At 47.3% G+C, this 26,873-nt stretch overlaps 2 protein-coding genes across 3 annotated transcripts in view; one reads left to right on the top strand and one right to left on the bottom strand.

Moving 5' to 3' along the window:
* Positions 1-17,947, top strand: part of SCFD2 (sec1 family domain containing 2) — a 397,062-nt gene extending 379,115 nt beyond the window's left edge. The window contains exons 8-9 of one of the 2 annotated variants that reach the window (NM_001078005.1): positions 5,495-5,614; positions 16,414-17,947. In NM_001078005.1, coding sequence (NP_001071473.1) covers positions 5,495-5,614; positions 16,414-16,506 — 213 coding nt within the window. In that variant the 3' untranslated portion in view covers positions 16,507-17,947. Of the gene's footprint in view, positions 1-5,494; positions 5,615-16,413 lie in introns of those variants that run through there. The other variant, XM_015471617.3, reaches the window with a different exon arrangement.
* A 4,062-nt stretch (positions 17,948-22,009) lies between these two features.
* Positions 22,010-26,469, bottom strand: RASL11B (RAS like family 11 member B). The gene is given in 4 exon segments (NM_001015635.2): positions 22,010-23,467; positions 24,248-24,324; positions 25,481-25,537; positions 26,143-26,469. Coding segments are annotated over 4 exon segments (747 nt in total). The 5' UTR covers positions 26,285-26,469; the 3' UTR covers positions 22,010-22,996.
* Positions 26,470-26,873: the final 404 nt, after the last annotated feature.

The raw sequence follows: 26,873 nt of genomic DNA, 5'->3' as shown, positions 1-26,873 counted from the left end.
ATGGAGGAGATGAAAATGGAGACAAAAAGCAAAGCCATGTGAGAAAAACCTTATATACTGAATTGAGGAGTCTGAACTTTATCCTTCCTGGCTCTGAGCATGTGAGGAGGTGACCGGTGTTTAAGAGTGTAACCTCTGCGGTTTGGCCCCTGCCTCCACAATTTAGTCACTATGTGTAAACTTCAGTCTCTTCATCTGCATCATATACCAATGATTGTATTTGCCTCCTAAGGATTTTTGAGAATGAGATAAGATAATGCACAAAGATTCAATAATAAATATTTACACTTTAGAAAGTTCACTTAAGCAGGAATGAGAAGAATGGATGGGGGTGGCCAGATGAGGGACAGGAAGACAAGTTAGAAGAATCTAGCAATAATCTAGTAAAGAAGAAATGAGGGACTTCCCTGGTGGCCCAGTGACTAAGACTCTGAGCTCCCATTGCAGGGGGCCAGGGTTCAATCCCTGGTCAGGGAGCTAGATCCCACATGCCACAACAAAGAGTTTGCATGCTGCAGCTAAGACCTATCACAGCCAAAATAAATAATAAATATAAAGATTAAAAAGAAGAAGAAATGAAAGCCAACCAGAACAGGGAGAGTGGGAATCAAAGAGAGATCAGTAAATTGGAGGGGGCAGAATTAATAGACTTACCTAGGAGATCAAAAAGATAGCAAGTCCAAGATGACTTCTAGGTATCTGGCCCAGGTGACTGTGAAGGTGATGATGCTTATCAAAAGTTCAGAGAAGGAATAGACTTGGCAGGAGGTGGGGAGTGGTTAAAATCATGCACCAAATTTGAAATCTGTTGAGTTTAGGAATGCCAGGAGGCATCCAGGTGGAGATGGCCACTGGAACTAAATAGAGATGCTGAAGACATAGATTTGGGAAGAATTGAAAGATTATTGGAGGCATATAAGTAGATGAGGTCCTCAAGTGAGAGTATCACAGTTCAGTTCAGTTCAGTCACTCAGTCATGTCCGACTTTTTGTGACCCCGTGGACTACAGCACGCCAGGCCTCCCTGTCCATCACCAACTCCCAGAGTTTACTCAAACTCATCTCCATTGAGTCGGTGATGCCATCCAACCATCTCATCCTCTGTCATCCCCTTCTCTTCCTGCCTTCAGTCTTTCCCAGCATCAGGGTTTTTTCCAATGAGTCAGTTTTTCACATCAGGTGGTGAAAGTATTGGAGCTTCAGCTTCAGCATCCTTCCAATGAATAGTTAGGACTGATTTCCTTTAGGATGGACTGGTTGGATCTCCTTGCAGTCCAGGGGACTCTCAAGAGTCTTCTCCAATACCACAGTTCAAAAGCATCCATTCTTTAGTGCTCAGCTTTCTCACATCCATACATGACTACTGGAAAAACCATAGCTTTGACTACATTGACCTTTGTTGACAAAGTAATGTCTCTGCTTTTTAATATGCTGTCTAGGTTGGTCATAACTTTTCTTCCAAGGAGTAAGCGTCTTTTACTTTCATGGCTGCAGTCACCATCTGCAGTGATTTTGGAACCCAGAAAAATAAAGTCTGACACTGTTTCCACTGTTTCCCCATCTATTTCCCATGAAGTGATGGGACCAGATGCCATGATCTTCGTTTTCTGAATGTTGTGTTTTAAGCCAACTTTTTCACTCTCCTCTTTCACTTTCATCAAGAGGCTTTTTAGTTCCTCTTCACTTTCTGCCATAAGGGTGGTGTCATCTGCATATCTGAGATTATTGATATTTCTCCTGGCAATCTTGATTCCAGCTTGTGCTTCATCCAGCCCAGGGTTTCTCCTGATGTACTCTGCATATAAGTTAAATAAGCAGGGTGACAATATACAGCCTTGACATATTCCTTTCCCAATTTGGAACCAATCTGTTGTTCCATGTCCAGTTCTAACTGTTGCTGTCCTGACCTGCATACAGATTTCTCAAGAGGCAAGTCAAGTGATCTGGTATTCCCATCTCTTGAAGAATTTTCTACAGTTTGTTGTGATCCACCCAGTCAAAGGCTTTAGCATATTAATAAAGCAGAAATAGATGTTTTTGTGGAACTCTGTTGCCTTTTTGATGATCCAACGGATGTTGGCAATTTGATCTCTGGTTCTTTTGCCTTTTCTAAATCCAGCTTGAATATCTGGAAGTTCACGGTTCACGTATTGCTGAAGCCTGGCTTGGAGAATTTTGAGCATTACTTTACTAGCGTGTGAGATGAGTGCAATTGTGCAGTAGTTTGAGCATTCTTTGGCATTGCCTTTTTTGGGATTGGAATAAAAACTGACCTTTTCCAGTCCTGTGGCCACTGCTGAGTTTTCCAAATTTGCTGGTCTATTGAATGCAGCACTTTCATAACATCATCTTTCAGGATTTGAAATAGCTCAACTGGAATTCCATCACCTCCACTAGCTTTGTTCGTAGTGATGCTTCCTAAGGCCCATTTGACTTCACATTCCAGGATGTCTGGCTCTAGGTGAGTGATCACACCATCGTGATTATCTGGGTCATGAAGATCTTTTCTGTATAGTTCTCCTGTGTATTCTTGCCATCTCTTCTTAATTTCTTCTGCTTCTGTTAGGACCATACTATTTCTGTCCTTTATTGTGCCCGTCTTTGCATGAAATTGTCCCTTGGTATCTCTAATTTTCTTGAAGAGATCTCTAGTCTTTCCCATTCTATTATTTCCCTCTATTTCTTTGCACTGATCACTGAGGAAGGCTTTCCTTGCTATTCTTTGGAACTCTGCATTCAGATGCTTATATCTTTCCTTTTCTCCTCTGCTTTTCATGTCTCTTCTTTTCACAGCTATTTGTAAGGCCTCCTCAGACGGTCATTTTGGTTCTTTGCATTTCTTTTTCTTAGGGATGGTCTTGATCCCTGTCTCCTCTACAATGTCACAAACCTCTATCCATAGTTCTTCAGGCACTCTGTCTATCAGATCTAGTCCCTTAAATCTATCTCTCACTTCCACTGTATAATCATATGGGATTTGATTTAGGTCATACCTGAATGGTCTAGTGGTTTTCCCTACTTTCTTCAATTTAAGTCTGAATTTGGCAATAAGGAGTTCATGATCTGAGCCACAGTCAGCTCCTGGTGTGTTTTTGCTGACTGTATAGAGCTTCTCCATCTTTGGCTGCAAAGAATATAATCAATCTGATTTCAGTGTTGTCTACCTGGTGATGTTCATGTATAGAGTCTTCTCTTGTGTTGTTGGAAAAGGGTATTTGCTATGACCAGTGCATTCTCTTGGCAAAACTCTATTAGCCTTTGCCCTGCTTCATTCTGTACTCCAAGGCCAAATTTGCCTGTTACTCCAGGTGTTTCTTGACTTCCTACTTTTGCATTCCAGTCCCCTATGATGAAAAGAGTATCTTTTTAGGGTGTTAGTCCTAGAAGGTCTTATAGGTTTTCATAGAACTGTTCAACTTCAGCTTCTTCAGCATTACTGGTCAGGGCATAGCCTTGGATTACTGTGATGGTGAATGGTTTGCCTTGGAAATGAACAGAGAACATTCTGTTGTTTTTGAGATTGCATCCAAGTACTACATTTCAGACTCTTGCGTTGACTATGATGGCTACTCTATTTCTTCTAAGGGATTCTTGCCCACAGTAGTAGGTATAATAGTCATCTGAGTTAAATTCACCCATTCCAGTCCCATTTTAGGTCACTGATTCCTAGCACAGGGTCAAAGATAAAGCCCAAGGAGTATCGACAATTGAGCAGACCAAGAAAAGGAACCTATGAAGAAATGTGAGAAGAAGCCATGGGAAAGGTAGAAGGAAGACCCCAGAGAGAGTGCTATTGTGGTAGCCAAGAAGGATGTCATCAGCTGGGACACATGCCACAGAAATGTCCAGATAATGAAGACAAATGTCTGTCGACCCCTATCTGTGACAGCCGTTGGTGACTATAGTGAGAGCTATTACAGGGGACAGCAGGACAGAAGCAGCACAGCTGTGCATGTGTGGTACCTGGGCTGGAGGACAGCCGTCAACAAATGCAGTCAAGGGAAGGAACCTCAGGGCAGAAAGCTGGGGGGTGGGGCGGGGAGTCTAGAGCCTGTTTCTGAAGATCCAAGAGTTCTGTAACTTTGTCCGGTATTCACCACTGCCCATTTGGAAGAAGTTTAGACCCACTTTTCCTTCTTTCTTCCTGCCTTTTGTTTTTCCCTTCCCTCCCCCGATTTCTCCCCATCCTTCCCTCCCTCCCTCTTCACTCTGAGTTTCCTCTCCAGAAGCCAAGGAATGACTTATGTAACTGGAAGCACTTAATGTATTACCTTCCTAAGTGTTTTAAAATAAGATACTGAAAAGTTATATTTAGGCAAGGGAGTCAGAAGAACCAAGATGAAAAAAGAGTTGAAGCCAGGGTAAGAGAAGGGCTGGCTCTCTTCCTCTCAACCTGCTGCCCACCCTGCCACCCATGGGGACCATCCTTTGGCCCAAAGATGGCTTGTGTGTTAGTGAGTGTGGTGAGTGCAGACACTTCCCTACTTTGTCTACCCTCTTCTGGCTGGAGACCAGCCTGCTTCTCCCACCTCTGGCTTCACTGGTCATGCAGGCAGCTGGCAGCATCCTTCCTATAATGACTCCATGCAGCTGTCCTGCTCACTTTCCCCAGCTGGTGACCTCTTGCCTGCAGAACTTGGCTCATACCACTTGTACCCACTCCTCCCCGAACCATCCTGAACTTGCAGGTAGGACTCGAACACACTGTCTTCAGGAACCCCCTCTTGTCCCCTTCGGTTAGTCACCAGGTCTACATGTTGGCATTGTGCATTTCCTGAGATGGTACTGAGGGATGCTCTCATCTTAGTTGTTTATACTGTGCCTCGCTGGTGAGACCTTGAGGCCCCGGCAGGGATTCTCCACGACATTCAGTGCAGCATCGCAGGCAGGTGCAATCCTCAGCTGAGGTTGGTTTGCAGAAGGTAAGGGCATGAAGTCTGCCCCCAAAGGTGGGCACGGGGCTCTTGCATCTTTGTCCACCCTTCACCTCCTCCTCCCTAGGGATGTGACCATCTTTCAATGCCACAGGCATTTATTGAGCACCTACTCTGAAACGGCACCAAGTACTCTGGGACTTCAACAGTGAACCAGGCAGACAAGATCGCTGCCTCCTCAGTTTGTGTTCCATTAACGGAGACAGCCATCAAAGAAACATGTGTAAGCAGAGACGATGACTCCAGGCTGTGGCTATCGCTTGGAAGGAACTGCACAGGCTCTGTAAGGCAGGAGCACATTTGTGTTGAGACCTGTAGACTGAAAAGGAAGGGAAAGTTGCCCTCAGTCTTCTCTGTTATTTAATAGCTCCTGCTCCTTTAACTTCTCTTTCAATAAAATATTTATGTAAAGGGCTGTAGGAAGGCGACGTGCTGGGCATGCTCCTGGTCAATGGGCTCGCACCCCCTAACACACTGTACCCCTAACGAATTATAATCTCTCGAGTGGCTGTTCACCGCACCTGAAGACGCCTCTAACGCTAGGCGCATTTTGTGTTGCAGGTAAGCCGGCCTCATCCCAGCGACCACCCTCTCCTCATCCTCTTCGTGGTGGGCGGAGTCACAGTCTCTGAAGCCAAAATGATCAAAGACCTAGTGCTGTCCCTGAAGCCGGGAACACAGGTACTGAGTCCTCGGTGACGCTTGGTGACATGATCTGAATGGGAAGCCTGGACAGGGGGAAGGGTGGGCCTCCGTTAGGCTTCCCAGCCGTCTGCGTCACCATCCTGCAGCCTCCTCTCCCCTGCTCCTTCTACCTGTCCCAGGCCTGAGACCTCTCCTACCCTGGGCTGCAGTGCTGTTCCCCCGATTCCTAAAAGGCATGTCTTCTCTGATGTCCAAGCAGTGCTTAATTACTCTAGCGGTTTCACCTCTTACCAGGCTCTAGATAATTGAGGGTGGCTCCCAGGGACCCTCTCCACCCTGTGGAGAGGACAGAAAGGCACCTCGTCTGGACAGTGACAAGTGCAGTGTCTTTCTTCTCCTGCCTCCTGCCAGGCTCCGTCTCCCTCCCCACAAAATGCCCATGGTGGTTAAGGCACAGCCCTCCTCCATCTGCCTTTTACTAGCCAGGTGATCCAAGTGAGAAAAGCCTTCAGTTTTCTCATTGAAGCGACAGGGTGGGGTGACTGTGAATCTTAACTGAGAGATGGGAGAGAATGTGCTTCTTAGTGCAGTGCCCAGCACACAGCCCTCGATACAGGTGGCCAAGGTTATTATCAAAAACCACTTCTGAGCAGTTGCCACCCTACCCTGCAGCAGGAGCTCAGGGATAGGGACTTGAGGAACAGGCAAGGACTTCCCTGTCTCTGGAAGCTCTCAGCTGGCTGGGGCAGCAGAGCCTGTAACTCAGTAAGACTAAAAAATCCTTGCCTTAGTAGGTTCCCAAAGCAGCCTGAAACAGGAGGCTGCAAGCAGACTTTACATGGGAGGGGATCCCAAGAAGCAGAAGGGAGAGAACTGGGAGAGAGACAGTGGAGGGAGAAAAGCCAATATAGAGTGCGTGGCTGGGCTGCTTGCTGCTGTGGGTACCCCAGGCTCTGTCCTCCCGGGGCCAAGGACTGTCCTCCAAACTGTCCTGCTAGGGGATGGAGTGCCTGGGACTTCACCCTGAGGTTGAGGCTTGTCTCCTGGGGCCTGTCTTCAGCTTTGTGCTGGGTCTGTATGCTGCCAGCAGCCTTCTGTGACTTGGAGACAGCAGAACAGAGATGCCAGTGCAGTGCTTCGGGTAGGATGCCGGCTCAGAAGAGAACTGTCCACCATAACCGCACAGAATCCTGGTGGTATTCCAACCATGCCTGGCTGCCCGCCCCCCGCCCTGGGGGAGAGGTACAGATGTCTCCTACTTCCACCCACTCAGCCAGCCAAGGAGCTCCTATCCCCGCTGGCATCCCAGACAGCTCACTGATGGATCCCCATTGCTGACCTAGCCTCCTGAAGCAAACGTGCTTTCCTTGAGGACAAAGACTGGGCCTTCCCAGGCCTGTGCACAGGACAGGAGCTCTGTCACCTTGAGGTCTGGTGGTGTGATGTTGTTGAGATGGCCAGCCCACCTGGTGGTATAGAAAAGGCCAGATCTCTGTGGGTCTCCAAACACCCAACTTAGGAAAGGGACCCAGGTGTGCAGGGAGCCATGGCATGTTTTTGAGCAAAGGAGTGACCCGTCATTGGCTATGGCCACTTCTGCTGTTACTAACACCTGTCTTGGTCGTAGCTGGTGGGATTTCTGATAAAGTGGTAAATTCAGCCTCACCTCACACCTACTCCATCAGCAGTGTTCAGGGTCTGTTTAGTGAGCAGTTGCCTTTTTGAGCAAGACATTCTTTTTTTATCAGCAAGCATGCTTCTCACTGCCCCTAACATGGTGAACCGAATTCTTAGCTGCTGCATTGTTAACTGGCTGACAGACATGTTAATCTCCCCTCTAAAAGGATGAAATGCACACTTTTTCAAAGCCATGTGACCTGAGTTTGACAACAGAGACCCGGAATCTGCAGTGGCTCAGTGGCTGGGCTGCAACTGACCGACCTTGTGCTCAGTCATCTGCAGAGAGAGCGGCTCAAAGAATTGGGGGCTTAAGGGGCAGGCGTGCCTGCTGCTTGTCCTTTGTGCAGAAAGCTCCCCCTGAAGAGTTAACAGGGCCTAAGAAGATTCCAGAGAGGAGTTATTTACCAGCATGGCCTTCATTCCAAGTCCTGAAAGGAGGTGGATTACCTGCCTGTTTGCTGGAGCGACACCTGCGGAGGCGGGTCTCCCAGTATTAGACCTCCACAGACCGGCAGCTAAGTCAGCCCAGATCTGAGATGTAACCAGCTCCGGCTTCAGAGGTGCATTCAGAGGGATGAGGGCTGGATGCTCTGGCTGTACACGGAAAGGCCTGCTAATCTGTCGCCCTCTTAGGTCTCTGCTGGGGCGCACATGGGAACAACTGAAGGGGGGCAGGTCTGGCAACCAAGAGAGTGACTCTAACCTGACCGATGATTTAAACATACGTATCTAATACTGCTGGCTAATACATGTCTAATCCAGCCTACATGTAAAGGTCCCTAGGGATGAGGATTTACCCCCTTGCCCATAGCCTACCCGAGTCCTGGAGGCCTTGGCCCTTAGGACTGTTTGCTCTGCCGAGTCTACCTCCACTCCCTCTGAGGTCTCACTCAGCAGTTTCTGCCTGTAGCTCCTGGGCCCCACAGAATCTCCAAACAGATCAGGCTCACCCCTCCTCCACAGGTCCTCTTCCAGGCTGCTCTTCTCCAAACTGAGTGTCTTCTGTCCCTCCAGCCACCTCACTGCAGCCCGTGCTGTGAACCTGGGTATCCCAGTTCCCAGACGGCTCTCCTGGGACCCTGGTCTCTCTTTTCAGGCTCACTTACACCTGAGCTCCTCCCTTGCCAGGGGCTGAGCAGTGCAGAGGCGCTGAGGCCACCTCCTCCTCCCACCACGGCCCCTACCTGCCTCTGGGCCTTCTTTTCCTACCCGCTTCTGCTGGCCTCTCTTCCCTAGCCTCAGGACTTTGCACTTATTTTAATTCCAGCACCTCAGAAAGGATCTGGCACTGGGTGTCATGATTACTCATTGAACATTGAACACTAGAGGACTTCCCAGGTGGCTCAGTCGGTGAAGAAGCCCCTGGAGAATGAAATGGTATCCAGTAGTCTTGCTTGGCAAATCCCATGGACAGAGGGGCCTGGGGGACTACAGTTCATGGGGTTGCTAGAATTGGACGTGACTTAGTGGCTAAACCATCACCACAGAACACTAGAAATTCTACTTGCATTATTGAAGTACTGTAAGATAAAAGCAGTTTTTCTGGAGACTACACCAGCCTGTTATTGATTCTGAGATTATGAACAACTAAGACCACCCTGTCTTTTGCATCAGTTGCTGTAATTCATATCTATTCCATACCACATAGATGCTTTTTGGACCCAGGAATAGGAACTTAACAGCCTCTTAATTGGAGTAGTTGATTATTCAGTAAACATTTATTGAGCATCTCCTCTGTGCCAAGCACTGTTCTTTGTGCTGAGGATAGAGCAGTGACCAAGCCAGACGTGTACCTTCTTTCCTGGAACTTACACTCTAATAGTGAGTGACTGACATCAAACACAGAAGCTCCAGCCAGACGTGAGTGTTCTAGAACAGAGGCAGGTGCTCTGATGGGAATACCTGCAGGAAAGGGGTGGAGGCGGGAGGGTCCTTCAGATGGCATCGGCTTCTCCTGAAGGAGAGGGTTGATGAGCTGAGATGTGCAAGGCATTCAGGGATCCACTCATCAAAGGAAACTGCCAATAGAAGCCACGTAAGGCCCGCACTTCTTGGAGAGAAAAAAGCTTCGTCTAAATTATTTCATCTGATTGATGACTGTCATTTATAACTTTATTGCTACTTCTGTCTTGGGTATTCCTTTGGAAAAGGTGTATGGGTTCATTACATATTCTAATGTGTTGTCTATAGATTATAAGATAAAGTCAAGCATGTACCTGCTGATACTTTTTAAGTTGACCTGTCTTTATACTTAGAGTGTGTTGTGTGTTAGTTGCTCAGTCGTGCCCGACTCTTTGTGACTCCATTGACTGCAGCCCACCAGGCTCCTCTGTCCATGAGATTTTCCAGGCAAGGATACTGGAGTGGGTTGCCATTTCCTTCTCCAGGGGATCTTCCCAGCCCAGGGATCAAACCCATGTCTCCTGCACTGCAGGCAGGTTCTTTATCGACTGAGCTAGAAATGTCTCTTAATAGTAGGCTTCCCTGGTGGCTCAAATGGTAAAGACTCTCCTGCAATGTAAGATCCCTGGGTTGGAAGATCCCCTGGAGAAGGAAATGGCAACCCACTCCAGTAATCTTGCCTGGAGAATTCCATGGACAGAGGAGCCTGGCAGGCTATAGTCCATGGGGTTGCAAAGAGTCAGGCATGACTGAGCAACTGTCACTCACTCAAGGCACATCCAGAAATAAATTCCCTTCTACAGAGGGTGATAAGGATCTCAGGAAACAGTGGCATTCAGAAACCACGTTAGCACCTGCTAGTCCCAGAGGATGGCTGTCCTGCACTACAGTGGGTGTGTTTTCTCTGCTCTCCTCCCCTGGTTGTTGCTAAACGTGCTGATGAGAGAAAGTGGGCAGCTAGAGAAAGCCCTCTTCCCTGACTACAAAAAAAGGGATCAAACAGGCAGCCTCTCAGCCCCACCCCAAACAGCCGCAGCCACAAGCAGCTGACTTTGCAGGCTTGCCCTGGCTCTGGAACGCGTGTGCCCAGCACTGGCCTCTTCTCACTGCAGACAGCTCTGCAGGCTGAACCCTGGAGCTGGGAGGTGGCCAAGATGCCAGCCGAAGTCTGGGATTGTGGGAGGAAAATAACAGGGAGGGACCCTCCCAGAAAGTATAGGGAAAGGCCAGCTCAGGAAACAGAGAGAGACAAAGTGGGCCTGACCTTCCGCCACGGCTCTTCACGGTACACGTTGCCCAACCACGCTTTCATGTGCGTCTGCATTTCTGGAACCAAATGTTCAGTGAGACTGTAATAGAAAAAAAAAAAGTAGACCCAGAAATATGCTCGTACGCTTACAATTTTGTGCCACTGTAGACATTCGAGGATAACTAAATCCTAACTCTAAACCCTGGCTCCAGGTTATTCTAAAATTTAATGCAAGCCCTCAAGGAGAGAAGTCAGGCAACTTCTTTTTTTTTCCTTCTGGTCTGCATTTAATTTGTTTTGAAGTTTCCTACTCTAAGGAAAATGTCAGTGAGATTTACAATTTTTCTTCTTTACCTTATAATTTGAAATATTAGACAGCATCACACATGTTCATATTATTCTTATTAATATTGCCCTTTATTCCTATGTACTTCATGTATCTTTGATATTTGATGCAATCCTCTTAGCAATGCTGAAGTCATTTGCAATAGAAGTTTCTTGTTGTTTTCCCTCAAGTAACTTCCTTTTAAACAACCATCGGAAGGGACAAAAATGGAGACATCTGAAATCTCAGGGCATTCTTTAGAAGAGCCTAAACACAACACACTCACCCCACCAGCAACACAAAGGCAATGAGTTTTCCAGAAAGCTTGATCATGTCTGTTTCAATCCACTATCCCAGTGGTTTAACAAGACACACCTTTTATGTTTAACACATGTGGCACCTATACAAATGAGGGCAAATAGTGCCTTGAATATGATATGTGCTCAAGAGCCAGTTCATCAGCTGGATGAATATGCATGTTGGTGCCTGTGCATGTGAGTTGCTTGTACTGGAAAGCATCTCCCAAGTTTAAAAGAAAAATAGAGAAAAAAAACATTTTTGTCCCCTGCTCCTTTCAATTCACAGTGTTGGAAATCAAGGGATATGAGTCTAAATCCTGGGCTGCCCTGCTTCCTCTCTTTCAGCAGAAATAGAACAGGAAGATGCTGGCACCTCCAAATTATAGCAATGGCCCAAAAAAGCGAAAAGTGGAGAGAAAGCAGGTGCACTGGGCCACCCCTGCAGGAACTAGGGCAGACTGAGCACAGAGACAAGCGGTTCTTTCGGCTGGAGGAGAACCTGCATGCAGCCCCAAAGGCTGCTTTTTAGGGGCTTGGTTCCCAGGTGCCCTTGGGCCCTCTGGCCCTGCCTCACAGATGGAGATTTTCATCCTTGCCCTCGGCTGCTTGAGAAAAAGCCAGTCCTCTGAAAGGAAGTCTCTAGTGCTTGATTTGCCTCATATCGCACGTTTGATGATTATGTTTATAAAATTTAAATTTCATATCCAGCAGGCTGATATAGGATTGCTTTAAGCATTTTCTTTTTCATTTTAGAGTGTCCTTCCGCTCCCCGCCCCCCCCCCCCCATTTAGCTAAGATTTTTATAATTTTAAGGACTGTTTTAGTCAAATAATGCAAAAATACCTTCACTTGAATAGGCTAGAAAACTGAAAATGAACAAAAGATGCCTGAGATGTGAAAATACTTAAGGACCATCAGCTATTATACTGTAAAGGAAATGTTAGCCATGTGATCCTGCTTGCTCTTCAAAATAGGAATTTTAGACAAATGGGTTTTCAGTTAAACCAATTTGAAACAAATTTACACAGAGCCATTATATTTGAGCTACCAGAGCCTCTTGGTGTGAAAAAGTCACTGCTGAACATGGCTAAACCCACTTCCTCCTTCCTAGTCTTGTTTTTGTTTATTCAATTAATCAATCATTGGCTAACTTATTGTATCAGGGATCTGCGAGGTATCAGGCACTGTGCTAGCAAACAACAAAGAAACTCAAGGAAACAAGGAATACAGTGTAATAGCAACAGCCATGGGAACATCCTCAGTCTTCAGGGAGAGGTGGTCTGGGAAGGCTTCCTGGAGGTGGTGATGCCTGAGCAGATTGTTGAAGGATGACTAAAAGATCTTCAGGCAAAGAGTTGGTAACTCTCATTCTAGGTGAAGAAACACCCCCAAAGTTCCATTTGTGAAACTGCAAATAGTTTAGAGTGTCTAGAATGTGGAACTGGTAATGAGGGGGATGCTGTGGCCAGGGGCTGGGGTGTGGAGTGCTGAGCAGCCATCAGACTCCAAAGTCTTGCGATGCTCTCTAAGAGGATCAGGCTTATAGATTTTTGGTTTGTGGTTACCATAAGTTTTTGATATAGCAATTTATCTACATACAAGACTGGTCTCTTAATTTCAAATGCATGTCCAATAGCCTGCATTTGTACTCTCCTCTTCTCACAGTTGCTGGTTTTGAATTCGTATTTGTGTGGGGTGATTTCCTACCTTTACTGTACATTTGCCTTTACCAGTGAGCTTCCCCACTCATAATTTTCTTATTTCTAGTTGTGGCCTCTTCTTTTCCATCTAGAAAAGTTCCTTTAATATTTGTTGTACAGCTAGTTTGGTGGTACTGAATGCTCTTAGCTTGTGCTTATCTAGAAAGCTTTTGATTTCCCTATCGGGTCTGAACAAGCCTTTGGGTAAAGTATTCTTGATTGTAGGTTTTTCCCTTTCATCACTTTAAATATACTGTGCCACTCCCTCCAGCCTGCAGAGTTTCTGCTGAAAAATGAGCTGATAACCTTACAGGGATTCTCTTGTATGTTATTTGTTGCTGTTCCCTTGTTGCTTTTAATATTTTTCTCTTTGTCTTTAAGTTTTGCCAGTTTGATTAATATGTGTCTTGGTATGTTCTTCCTTCAGTTCATCCTGTATGGGACTCTCTGTGGTTCTTGGACTTCAGTTACTATTTCCTTTCCCATATTAGGGCAGCTTTTGGCTATGATCTTTTAAGATATTTTCTCAGGCCCTTTCTCTCTCTCTCTCTCCTTCTGGGACCCCTATAATGTGAATGTTGATGCCTTTAATGTTGTCCCAGAGGTCCAGTAGACTGTCCTCAGTTCTCTCATTCTTTGTTTATTCTGCAGCAGTGGGTCAAGCTTAGAAAGGGTGGAGGAAGGCAGTCAGGATTTGCAGCCTGTGAGTAAATGCTATCAGGCTTACACGTGAGGAAGACATCTCTGGCACATCCTCCTCCCCTATATCAGCCCAGTGACTGCTCTGCGCTGAGTAGAGGGAGCGCAGCAGAGGATGGGACTAGTGGAGGTGGTGGTGCTAATGAAGATGAAACCAGCAGGCACCATTTTAAGCCCCTCCAGAGCCTGTCATTGTGCTGAGTATTTTATATCTATGTTCGCATTTGATCCTTATGATAATCATGTGAGGTGGGTGTCATTATTTCCACTTCACAGACGAAGAACTTGAGGCTCAGAGTGATCCAGCAAATTCTCCAGGGTCTGTTGTCTGACAGGTGGCCAACTGAGGCCCCACTCACATTGGACACTCCTAAGGCCTCTGTACCATCTGGCGGGAGTCCTTGGTCTCAACGTCCTTCCCTCCTAATGACACTGACACCTCTCATTTACTTCACAGACTGCCTTTGTTTTCCATTGTTTCTTTCCTGCCCTCCAGAACACACACCCAAGACATCCTCTGGTTCAGCCCTTATGCCAAATACCCACTCGTCTAGTTGTGACAGGGTCCCGCTCCTTAGTGCCAGCTCAGTGCAGGTGACTGGGCCAACGTCCATCAGCCACGATTGAAAGCCCAGCCCACACCCTGAGAGTGATGGATTCTTTGGGCTTAGTTGTCACTGCCCTGGAAGTCTGCACATCAGCCGAGTCTACAGCCTTTCCCTCCCAGCTCCTCTACCGTGTTCACGAGACGTACGCATCCTCAGAGACTCACCCTAGCCGTTATACTTGCCCTCACCTGAGCCAGAGAGGAATCTGCCGTCTTGGCTTTGGAACTAAGACCCCAGGGGTTAGCATGGTCTAACCATGGTGGTTAGCCCCATCTGACCCAGGTGGTGGGGTCTGGCAAGCACAGGGCAAGGGAGGGGCCTGTGGCCTAGCTACCTGTCCTCCTGTACTTCACGAGAGTCTACTCTCATGCAAAGGATTCTTGTCTTTATGTGTGGTCTTTTAAAAATATCTGAATAAGGGTCTTTTAACTTGTTATCTGGGGTTCCCTGGTGGCTCAGATGGTAAAGAATCCTCCTGCAATGTGGGAGACCTGGGTTCAGTCCCTGGGTTGGGAAGATCCCCTGGAGGATGGCATGGCTCCGCATTCCAGTATCCTTGCCTGAAGAATCCCCATGGACAGAGGAGCCTGGCGGGCTCTAGTTCAAGGGGTCACAAAGATTCAGACATGGCTGAGCGACTAAGCACAGCACAACCTGTGGTCTACGAATCCTAGTTAGCCACAAACCTCACCTGAAACTATATTCAAAATCTTGTATAGATGAACGTACATGTATTTTTCTAGAAAGTTCTTAGCTTTCATAATATTCAAAAGGAGGCCTGGGCTTCCCTGGTGGCTCAATAGGTAAACAATCTGCCTGCAATGCAGGAGACCCAGGTTCAATCCTTTGGTCAAGACGATTCCCTGGAGAAGGCAATGGCTACCCACTCCAGTATTCTTGCCTGAAGAATCACATGGACAGAGGAGCCTGATGGGCTACAGTCCATGGCATCTCAAGAGTTGGACACGACTTAGTGACTAAACCAACATGACCCAATCACAATAAAACAGCAGCTCAGAATTGCTGAGCACCTTGTATGCATTACAGTCTTCACCTTGGGTAATCCTTGCCATAATTCTACAAGCTTTTATTTTTCTCCTGGGACGGATAAAGTGAGGCCACAAGCGGAATAACCTTCCCCAGTGTACATAGCCAATCAGCCATGGTGCCGGGCTCTGCTAGCATCTGATGAGCCTGCTGGTCTGGGTACCACCATTCTCTACTATCTGTTGGACTTGGTCTCGAAGACCCTGAGGGGTGAGTACAGTCCCTCTCCAGAGCCGCGTATTCCAGTGGTATCTATACCATGTGATAAGAGGGTGCTAGTGTTCACTCTCTGCCCTCAAACTCTCTCATCACATGGCTTTCAAGGAAAAACGTGAGCACAGACTGCAGTGTACTTCTTCTGCCAAAAATATGACTTGACTGATATTAACCATATATTTTCAAGGATAATTCTCTTTCAAAATAAAAAGTAATCATTAACCAGTCCAAGTTCGATGCATGAAATGGGGCACTCAAAGCCGGTCACTGGGACCCAGAGAGATGGGATGGGGGAGAGGTGAGAGGGGGTTTCGGGACAGGGGGGACACATGTACACCCATGGCTGATTCATGTGGCAAAAACCACCACAATACTGTAAAGTAATTAGCCTCCAATTAAAATAATTAATTAAAAAAAGATGAGGTCATTAGGGTAAGCTCTAATCCTATACAACTGTGTCCTTATCAAGGGGGAAAGAGAGACCCAGAGACAGACACACAGAGGGAAGACAGGGTGAAGACATGAGGGAACTTGAGGGGGAAGGTTCACCCTCGCAACCTGTAGATGGAACCAACCTGCCAACACCTGCATCTGGGACTTCTGACCTCCCGAGCTGTGAGATGATGACTTTCTGTCATGGAAACTGGGTACTAGGAGATAGATACAGTCATCATCATCATCATCACCCACAGCAACATGCTGCTCTTGAGTATGCCTTCTCTCTTTCCCGGAAGGAACAAAGCCTCCCTGGAGGAGAGAGGGACCTCTTTGTGGAGTTCAGATTACCAGATTACAAAGCAAAGGTCTGATTTAGTACAACTAAGCAGCGAGGTGGTGGCTAGGCTTGGCCCTGCCCAGTGCCCACTGGTTAAAGGCTCAGCAGACGCAGCCCTGCTGTCCTCAAGCCACCCTTCCCAGCCTGCGTTCCCCTCCTTCCACCTGGGACTCGAGAACCCACTGATTCCAGCAGCTGCCTTCTGCCTTTTCCTCCACAGTATCCACTCTATGCCTTCCCCTCAAAGAAGGGTGTTGCATTTTATTTCTTGTTATCGAATAAGCTGGGTTGGCTCTCCTAATTGTCTGCAATGTGTTTGCCCCTCCCATTGTTAGGTAATTGTGCTGTCCACACGACTCCTGAAGCCACTTAACATCCCTGAGCTGTTGTTTGCGACTGACCGGCTGCATCCAGACCTTGGCTTCTAAGCATCTCCTAAGAAGATGAGCCCTACCTGAGCTGGAAATCCCAATACTGTTATCTGTTAAAATCCAATGCCTCCCAAACCAATGTCCCTGTTACTAATCATGGTTATGACTGAATGTTGCCCAAAGGATCTTCATAACCACACAGTGAAGTATTGCTGAGATTTTTTTTTAAATCATTTTTCTAAAGGCATCAAACTGCCTTTCAGCTGGCCTAATTCATGATAATGCCCATTTATCCTTACCCCTCTCTCTGTGATCTTTCTGATTCCACCTGCAAGTTCATTCATTCTAAACAAGTGCCTGTCGGTGAGTGTTGGTAGATTACAAACCGTTTGATCTGCAGATGCTCCAGGAGAAGTTAGACATGCTTTAGAATCATGAGTGTCAGGAAAGTTGGGTTTTCAAGATAATGTAGCTGAGGAGGGAACACTGCGAATGGGATCTGAGGCTTTGTTTCTCTTTTGAGCTGAGACATTTCTGAACAGGGGAGGAAAGGAGGGGGTCGGCTAGGGCAGTGCCGATCGTCTGCCTCTGTTGTAAATCTCCTGCCTTTACAAAGAGCTGCATTGTTCCTGTCTGCTTACTGGGCAGGGCTGCCAGCCTGCCTGGAACAGGAGTGGGAGAGAGGTTGATTGGAGCACTGTGACAGCCCAAGAAAGGTTTCCTGTCCTTCCAAAGGAAGGCCCCAGTAAAGATATCTGGTCCAGGAGGTCTAGGTTGGAACCCTACCCCTATGACTTATGATTTCACATTTCTACTGATTACACATTTCTACTTTCTTTTCTGTAAATCTTAGCCTTCCTTCTAGCCATAACAGAAAAACCTAGACCCACAGAGTGGAATTATATAAGAACTCCAGCAGACAGGAACTTCTTGGAACCCATACATTTGTAGGTGTATAGTTGATGGAAATTTCTAGTGTCTCTAAAAGATGTTTACAATAAAGAGGGAAAGCTGAAAACAATGACTAGTGTGAATTAAACAGGTAGAAGAAATAAAATGTAAACCAAAATGTGTCTCTACTTTTAGTTCTCTGCAAAACACTACCATTTTATGAGAAAACTGTGAAGTTGGAAATCATTTTGAGATGTCATCAAGGCAGGCTTTCTTGACCCCAAGATTCTTTATTTTGTCCAAGTATGTTTTCCACCTAACACTGGTTCTTTCATGGTGCTGAAATAGTGGAGGCCCCAGATGCTTCATTCATTCTACTCAGAAGTTTGAATTTGAGTAAGGGAGAAAATGGCAGATAGCCCCAAAGAAATGATCATTAAAGCAAAGATCACTCTTTTTTAAAATGAATAAATAACCTCTTGAATTCCCTGGCGGTCCAGTGGTTAGAACTTAACATTTTTCTGCAGTTCCTTGAGTTCCCTGACCAGGGAACTAAGCATGGCCAATAAATTAATTCATTCATTAATAAAGTAAATAAGTAACCTGTTGTGGGTCTCCAATCTGTATTCATTTGATCACTCATTCATTCCCAACTCCCCAGTGGCACGTGCCAGACAGTCCCCAGCGTTCCAGGCCAGTGGGGAAGGAGGCTCATCCTGGACCCCATGTCTCTCACAGAATGCCCATCTGGTGCTTTTCCTGAAGCTTGGGCCCTGTGAGAGGATCTGCTCAAGGTTAAGTTTTAAACCATATGTCTATATGCAAAGGAAACTTTCAGAAAATACAAACCTCAAACTGCTAACAAGCGGTTCCCTCTGGGAAGGAGTCTATTATAGAACTTCACTCACTCTCAATATATTTGTGTCATTTGAATATTTTCACAGTAGATGTATTGATATATTACTCTTGGGCCTTTAATGTATTTTTACAAGTTGATTTCCTCTTGTATAAAAAGAATATTCCAAAGCTTCTAATCTGAAGTGGTAAACAAAGGACGTTTCTAATTGTAAATGTTACCCATCATCAGTTACTGTGTTCCCCAAAGGCTCACAATACTAAATTAAATATAGCCAAAGGCAGTCTCTGAGTGGTGGGGGAAACATCAAAAGTTTAGTTTATAATCATCTTTTTCCATCTCTGTGGTCACTGGTTGTAGAAACTGAGCTAGGCAGACAATCAGATAGCAGAAGGCTTTGCAGGAAAGGTGAGCTGAAAGAAGATCGTGGTGACCAGAGTTTGCTTTGAATAAAAAGGTCGGAGGCACAGGACAGGGTGCTGCTCTTGAATGAAAAGCAGGAGTAAAATGAAGACTTGGTGTACATCCTGCAAAGGGCCTTCAGCAGACAAGGAAAAAGCAGGGACTCCAGAAGGAGCACATCTGGCCCTGGGTGGAGGATGGGGTGGGGGGTGCAGGGAACAGTTGTGCTCTTGGCATCTTGTGAAGCAGCAGTGGTTAGAACAGAGCTCCACAGTCTTGTCTGGGATTGAGTCTCAGCTCGCCACTGCCAGCAGTGTGATCTCCAGACCTCAGCGCCTCCATCTATAAACTCCAGGGAATAATAATGATTGGTCCCCACTTTGTGAGAGGGCTGCTGTAGAAGGATCCCATCCCTAACACAGCTAGCCTGTGGCACTGAGCAAGGTGGGTTTTCACTCCTGGTTTATTTATTGTAACAGATAAAGCTCTGTAATTCCTAGTGGCCTTTTCCAAGCACCATCTTGACTTACCAGCAGAGACTCAGCGGGGCAACCCCACACCACCACCCCACATCGGAGTTACCCAAGGTCTCATTCCTAAGGGATTTCACCACAAGCTTGAGCAACAGCTTTATCCTCCACAGGGTATAAAGTGAATGTTGAAATCTCATTTTTCACCAGCACGAGCAGCTCACTGCAAGCAGGCCCACAGCTCTGGAACCTGGGATTCGGGCAGGGTGATGGCCAGGTGCTGACAGGGAGCCCCAGGCCGGGAGCATTCAGCCACCTCAGCCCACGACTCAGTGCCAGGCTGGCTGTAGAGTGTTCGGATGGTTTTGATTTGCAGCAGGGAGGAAACTTGAAAGCCAGACATCTCTACAGACGAGAATCTGGTGCTGAGGCAGACGGGCTGTGGGCCGTGCTGGCCCCTGTTCCAGCCTGGACGTCTTTATTACTGAACTGGGACTGGAGGCTAGTGAGCAGCTGGCTGATGGCAAGAGCAGATGTGGCCTTGGCAGCCAGGCAGGCCTGGGCCAGGGAGGAGCCACAAGCCCAGGGTAGCAGCAAGGGAAGCCTAAGGGAAGCCTGATGAAGAACACGGGGCCAAGACAGGGAGGGCCCGCATCTGCAAGCCAGAGGAACAGAGAAGCGATGGTGGCTTGCAAAGTCGTGAGCTGGCAAAGTCGTGAGCTGGCTGCCTGGCGTCTGGGCATCAGGCAGACCTGGGTGGAGTCTTGAATCTGAATCTGCCACTTAGGAGCTTGTTTTTCTGAGCCTCCCTTCTCTGCATCTGTAGAAGGGACTAAAGATGGATTGTGGGGTTGGTGTGGAGAATGAAAGTTATTTCAAATCCCCCTCCAGTGCTGGAGTTTTCAGTCAATAGAAACAATGACTGTCTGTGTGATCCCAGCTTTCATCTGTCCGAATCTCAGTTTTCTCATCTTTAAACTGGAAGTGCTATCATTACCTTCCTTGCAGGATTCTTCAAAAGATTAAAGGAGATGGATTATAGTCTGGCATACTGTAAATGCTCAGTAATTCTGATGCCTTTCTTCACTCCCCTGAACACACACACACCTTTCCCTTCTTCTACCCAGGTGGTAGGGAGACCATCCCCTACCTAGGTAGGAGGGGACCGTCCTCAGTGCCATGTGATTGCAGATACTAAAAACAAACAAGGGATTCAGAGATATAATGAAAGAGAGGAACAAAGGTAATGAAATAGGAAGATAAATTCGTGAGAAGAAAACATGGTGTACTCTAGAACTATAAATAGTCAAGTCAGCCTGAGACAGTGGACAGGAGTGGAACTCAGGTGGTTTCTAGCCAGGGGTCAATTTCTCTCTTCCAGAGTGGCCTCCAGCGAAGCATTATCCCCAGGATGGATGAGAACCCGGAGACTCTTTCAGCTCGAATTTCTGAAAGGAAGTTTAAGAGACCGAGTCCAGTATGGTGGGGAAGTGAGAGGCAATGGAGAAGTGCCAGGAGGTCAGGAAGGACAGCTCACGAGGGAGGAGGAGAGGTCTGCCTGAGCTCTGCAGATTCCTGGAGCAGGTGGAATGGAGAGGCAGCCAGGGACCCCTTATAAACAGAGGATGTCCAGCACTGCTCAGCACCACTGCAAGGTAAAGCCCCGGGGAACACTCATCTTCACTTCCAGAACATGGGTAGAAGACCATTGTGAAGTATATAAAGATGAACCGCTCAATCAGTGGACATTACTAATATAGCCATGTAGGATGAATAAAACCAAACATGAGCAGAATCTAATTGGAGATCCTTGTCACTGCCTTTGAAAGGAGATGTTTTTAGAATCTCCTGTGAGCACCATTCCCTCCCTGCACCCAATACCTTCTCAGAGGTTAGGTTAGGCTTGAAGTGTAGAAAATTGCCCTCTACCTAAGGAAGGTGTAGGGCATAACCAGAAGCCCTGTCAGGAGCAGGCAGGACATTTACCCTGTGAGAAAACAGATTTGAACATCTGGCATTGTGCCATAGTAGAGCTTCAACTCTTCATTATGGCTGCTTCCCTCAGTCCCAAGGCCCCATACATGCAGCAGTGGCCCGTATATGAAATGCTGTGAAGGAGTAAGAACATTGAATATAGTCAGAAGACATTGATTCATGCCCTATCTGTGAACTCAAGGACATCACTCTAAACTCAGAGCCTGTTTCTCTCACCTGTAGAAACAGTGGTATTTCCTCCTCTGCCCTCCCCACAGAGTTATCCTGAGGGTTACATGAGATCAGATATGTGAAAGCACTCTCAGACAAATACAAGGTGTAATTATTTGCCCGTAAAGGTGGTGACTCACCTGGCTTGTATGAAAGCTCTCCCTGGCCTGGATGGAAGCAGATGAGAGTTTTAGCACATCACCTGGGGCAGGTGCCACAAGGGAGGGGTTCCTGAACCACCCGCATCAATGGCTATGAGCTTCTACAACATGAGAAAAACGTGCACTTTTCAAAAGTGGCATACCCAATGAAGGCTCACCAAATAGGGCAAATAATAAGCAGTGATCTTGTGTAGGAGCATGATCTTCCTTGGCTTAGCCAGGACATCTCTTATCAGCTTAAAATATAGACCCAGACATCTGTCTTAGGTTTCCCTGGAGGATCAGGAAGGAAATGAATAGATATGTTACTCTCAACTAGAGAGCAGCAAACCAGAATTTACAAGCTCAAAGGCCGGGGCCTTTGACAAGTTATCTAACTTGTTTTCAAGTTTGTTTCCTCATCTGTAAAACAGGGATGAGAATAGAATGCACCTTGGTGGTTTGTTGGGAGACTCCAGGGCTCACCCCAGGAAGGCAGAATGCCCACTCGACGTGCCAGAGAAACACCAGGTGCTGAGACATACAGTTTGAATGACAAAAGACGAACATTTTGATCAAGACCAAGTCAGATGTCTGCCCTTTTAAAATGAGCTTTATTGTACATAAAATAAATTACAGTTTAAGCCAAAGCATGAGTGGCTTTTTAAAGTGCATCTGTGTAGGGGATTCGGCAGTCGCCCCTGCATCTGTTCACTTGCTGTAAAATAGTGTTTCCACAGTTAAGCCACAACTCGGCCAGGTCTGGAAACAACCCAGCGTCATTGCTGTGTTTACACAAATCACACCAAAATCAGTTGGACACATTTTGTTTTTCTGTACCTGATGCAATGATCTGAAAAAAAAAAAAAAAAAAAAAAACTTATACAGCCTCACAATTATTCAAAAGTTTGGGGCTAAAGAGTTTGTGCTCTCAACCAGCCAACACGTTCCCAACTCAGCATCCTCATGCTGTGTCTGAGCCCAGAAGTTTACACACATCTGCATATATAACATTCGGCCCATAAACTCCACTCTTTCTAGTCAGGTGGAGGTAGCATTTTCTTCTTTTTCTTAAAAAAAAAAAAAAGAAATCTGAGTATCCTTCAGGTTTGAAAGTCATTCTATAAGGAAGAGTATTCGAGAGACACATACTTGTATAAGAAAAATCAATTCTTTCTCTTGGGGGGAGAAAAAGAAGGAAAAAAAAAAAAAAAGAAGTCTGTGAATGCTTAATCTGTTCTTTCATTCCCACTGTAAATCACATCAATATACTGGGTGAATCTACAACTGACTGTCATTTACAAGGTAGTTAACAAAATCCCAAGCCATCACCCAATCCCTCCCCACTACAGAGGGAAAGTCGTGGAGGCTGTTTGGCATCATCAGAGGTGACTCGTTCACACCACATCAGTTCTGTTCCCCTGCTCAGGACAACACTTCCTCTCCTGAAGCGGTTCAACAGGCCCTCCTGGCCTCTCTGCTCCAGCCCTTCCTGGAACCACAAGTAACCGCCAGCATCCAACGTTCCTGCATCACCCCGGACCCCTTCCCGGGAAGACCGAACCCCCTCGAGTACCCCTGCTTCAGACGGAGGTGACAGTCCTGACTTTGGCCGAGAGGGCTTGCTTGAACCTCCTCTTCAGGTCCTGCATGTTGGGGGACTTGGGCCGAGGGATGAGGGAGGTCCGTCGCTTCTCTGGCGTGCCACTGGGCTGCTGTTTGTGACTCACTTCTTTGCACAGCACGTGGAAAGCGTTGTAGACGTCATTGTCATTCTCGCTGACGGACACCTCATAGAAGGAGCAGCCCAGCATGCTGGCCAGCTGCAGTCCAAGCTGAGGGTCCACCTGCTTGATGTGTAGCAGGTCAGCCTTGTTGGCCACGACCACCACGGGCAGCCGGGTGCCCAGGTGCAGCTGCTGCACGTGCTGGTGAAGCTGGCTGGTGAGCTCATAGCTCTTGTAGTCAGTGATGGAGAAGACAATCACCACGGCGTCTGCCCAGCGGATGCACCTGTTTAGCTGCTCAGTGCAGCTCAGGCCATTCTCGTGGACCTGAAAGAGAAGGGGTGACAGCAAGGTGAAGGGCAAGGGCCAGAGAGAGCCCTGGCTCAGCTACAGAGAGAATTCAAAAGAGCCCTGAGCAAGAACACCAGGTTGCAGGCCATCAACAAGTTCTATTCCCCCACACTTTAGCTTTCTCGACAATATGTTGATCCAGCTGCATGGAGCTGGAATAAATAACAGAGCTGCTCACCACACTCAAGTGGAAAATTGACCTGCAGAGAACTCCATGCAGAGAGACTTTGTAGTTGCACAAAATGGGAAATTAACTGGCTAGACAGTAAGTCTGGGGAAGTAAAGATAGGAGCTGGAAGCATTTAAACCTGGATAACTGCCCAGTTCAAGAGGGAAAACACACACACACACATGCTAGCATGGCTCTTTGTCTATAGAGTAACTTTCCACAGTGTAAGAGTGATTCTGAGGATTTGGAGACGATACCTAGATGTTTGATTTTTAATGCCAAAAACACAAATGTAAAAACTGACCTTTTAAACCCTAGTACGGGCATTCTGCCAAATCCAAGTGTGTTTGGTTTGGTCTTTCCTGCTGAGTAAAATCGTCCTAAAAGATTTCTGCCCCTTTAGCCAAGTCTCCCATCTAGGCTAAGACTGATCAACAGCCAGATACAACTGAAGTGTCAAGCAATATATAAAAGCCTAGACTTGACTCCCCAGGTTTCTTTCCTTCTTCGGTACTTTGAAAACAGGAGAACAACTCTGTGGCCAAGCAGACTCCCTTTAGACTTAATCACATATATCAGACACTCACCTGAATACCTGGAGTGTCTTGAACCTGAATAGCCAGGGTTTCACCTTCTATTTGGACTTGTCTGGTATAGAGATTACCTATAAAGAGGGGAAAAAAAAGATTATGTCCTTCCTTCTTGTACAACTTTTAAAACACTGTAGGGAGGAAAAAAAAAACATCATAGGATAATTTTTACTTAGAAATTATAACCTGAACCAACGCACAAAATAAGCTATAGTCTATTCTATTTAATGGATTTATTTCAGATGTTTTTTTAAAACAACTGCAGTTTCAACCCTGCATAGGCACGTTTATTAAAACTAGGACAAAGCTTTTTACATTTTTGGAAACTTAATTGTCTAATTTTAAACAAAACTTACATTTTTAGAGAATTTCCTTGAAAAAAAATGTTCTTGGTCTATTTTCGTACTTATTGCTCTTTGGCACCAATTTGTTTTTTAGCCATTAGATATAAAGGCTTAGTGGGCAGATATTGTTAGTAAATTTACAGCCAACATCATCAATTGGAATAAAATTGTAACATAACATAGCTGACTCTACATCAAAGCAGAAGGCTGCCTTGCCTTATCAGGGGATGGTTTATATAGTACATTTGAAGTAATCCCCTGTAGGTACTTCATATGGTCTAAGGAATTAAGCAATTTGCTAACACAGCATAGGTAGAAAGCCCTTAAGCCTCCCCAGTGGATATCCTTAATCACAGGGATTGAAAGGGTGTCCAATCATTTATTCAGGAACTCTCCTCCTAAAATTTTACCATGTAGTTATTTTTCTTTGTTAAGAAAAGAGAACTTTAGGTTTACAACTGTGCTCCTTTGGCCTCTGCTTTAAAAGGTCACCTCTGAAAGGCAGCCAACAGAGAAGGCCAGGGGTGGGGGTAGGCGCTGGCCATCTTTTTTTTTTTTTTTTTTTATGACTTTTGCAGGAGTGTTTTGAAGGGAGAGGCTCTTGAGTACAAAGGGTGCTTCCAACTGGGGTCCCTATAGTTAAAACATACCAAGGAGAATACTTTCAGGCACTTGATAAAATGATGAATGGGCTTGGAATGGAATGAGGCCAGATGGCAGTTATGGGAAGGGGGGGCACTCAGGAGGGGGCTAGGAAAGTTGGAAGTGGCAGGATCCCGGTGCTCTGGCCGTCACTCTGAAGGAACCTGCCTGGTAGACACTTAAAAAATGGGAACAGCAGTACTGGTGCAGGCTGACAGCACTTTCTTCAAATACATTTCCTCACCTGCATTTCTTTCATAGTCGCCGATGAATCGTTTGGTGAGGAACCTGACCACGAGAGCTGCAGGTCAGAAAAGAGAAAGGAAAGGGGGTTAGTCTTGGCACAAGAAGTTAGATTGGTCTCCCCCCTTCAACCCCCACCCTAAAAAACAACTCTCAGGCAAAGCCAGCCACCAAATGAAATTCCTACCCTGCAGCTCCCTGACCCTACTTCCAGACACAACGGCGAGGGGGCTAGGAGGCATTGTGAATTATGGCTCTGTCCAGCTGGAAGGGTCATTTGGCCCACCCCCATTCTCCGAGCCCGGCCGAGCCACACCTAAGCCTGCCCGCACACAAACGTCTTTCCTAACCTTAAAGAGCTCCAGGAAGGGTTACGTTCACTGACTCCCCTTTCTGTGCCAGATACTGCCAGGGGCTCAAGAACCCAAAACTTCGAATCCCAGTTGTGTCGGTTGTGCAGAGGGCCGTCAAGCCATTTAGGATCAGTTTGTTTCCCTCATCTGATGAAGGAAGGGGGAGTGGAAACGAAGCTGGCTAAGGTCCTTCCCCAGGGACCGTGGATCAACCTCTACCCCAAGCCGGGTTTAGTCGAAACTGCCAGCGGGGGCCGCCGAACTCTGGACCGAGAGTTAAGCGGGTTCTCGCCGGAGCGCGAGGACTCACCAGTCTTGCCCACGCCACTGGCGCCCACTACGGCGATCTTGACCAGGCGGCGGCCCGCGGCCCCCAGGCAGCAATCGGCTGCGGCTGCGCTGCCCGGGGCGGGGTACTCGGCGATGGTGCACATGTTCTGAATAAGGCGCATCGCCGCTTCGGCCGGGGCTTCACCGCGGGGGACGGGACCTGCAGGGCAGGAAGAGGATCGCGCTGTGCGACAGCGGCGGGAGGACCAAGCAGAGGACTCCGCGGTTGAAAAGAAGAAAATAAAAAGAAATGGGGGGAAAAAATGCACCGGAGAGGACGCGGAGGCCAACTAGTGCAGGCTCAGGCTCCGGGCTGGGACTGCAGCCGGGTTGCGCGCGCGCTGTTTTCTCCGCGACCGGCCCCACCCCTTGCTTCCCGCGGCCAATCCCGGGGCGCCCTGCGCGAGGCCCCGCCCACGGCGCCGCTCCGCGCGCGCCGCGCCCCTGGGGTCTCTTGGAGCCAGTGCGGGGCCCCGTGAGGCGTGGGGGAAATGGGACAGGCAGCCTGGGAGGGGGCAACGGGGAGGGGGTTGGAGGCGACCGCGCAGCCAATGGCGGGCGCCGGGGACAACAGCGCCGGGCGCGGGCCTAGGTCCTGCTGCGCCGGCACGGGGCAGATGCTGTGGCTGTGGGGTTGGGAGCGCCTTGATTCCGGGAAGCGGGGCTGGGTCTGGGGTCGGCGGTGGGAGATGTCTGCACCCTGTCTGCCTG

Source organism: Bos taurus, chromosome 6, assembly GCF_002263795.3.
Source record: "Bos taurus isolate L1 Dominette 01449 registration number 42190680 breed Hereford chromosome 6, ARS-UCD2.0, whole genome shotgun sequence".
NCBI classification, from domain to species: Eukaryota; Metazoa; Chordata; class Mammalia; order Artiodactyla; family Bovidae; genus Bos; species Bos taurus.
Note: the sequence above shows the minus strand (reverse complement) of the source record. Positions and strands in the feature narration are given on the sequence as shown.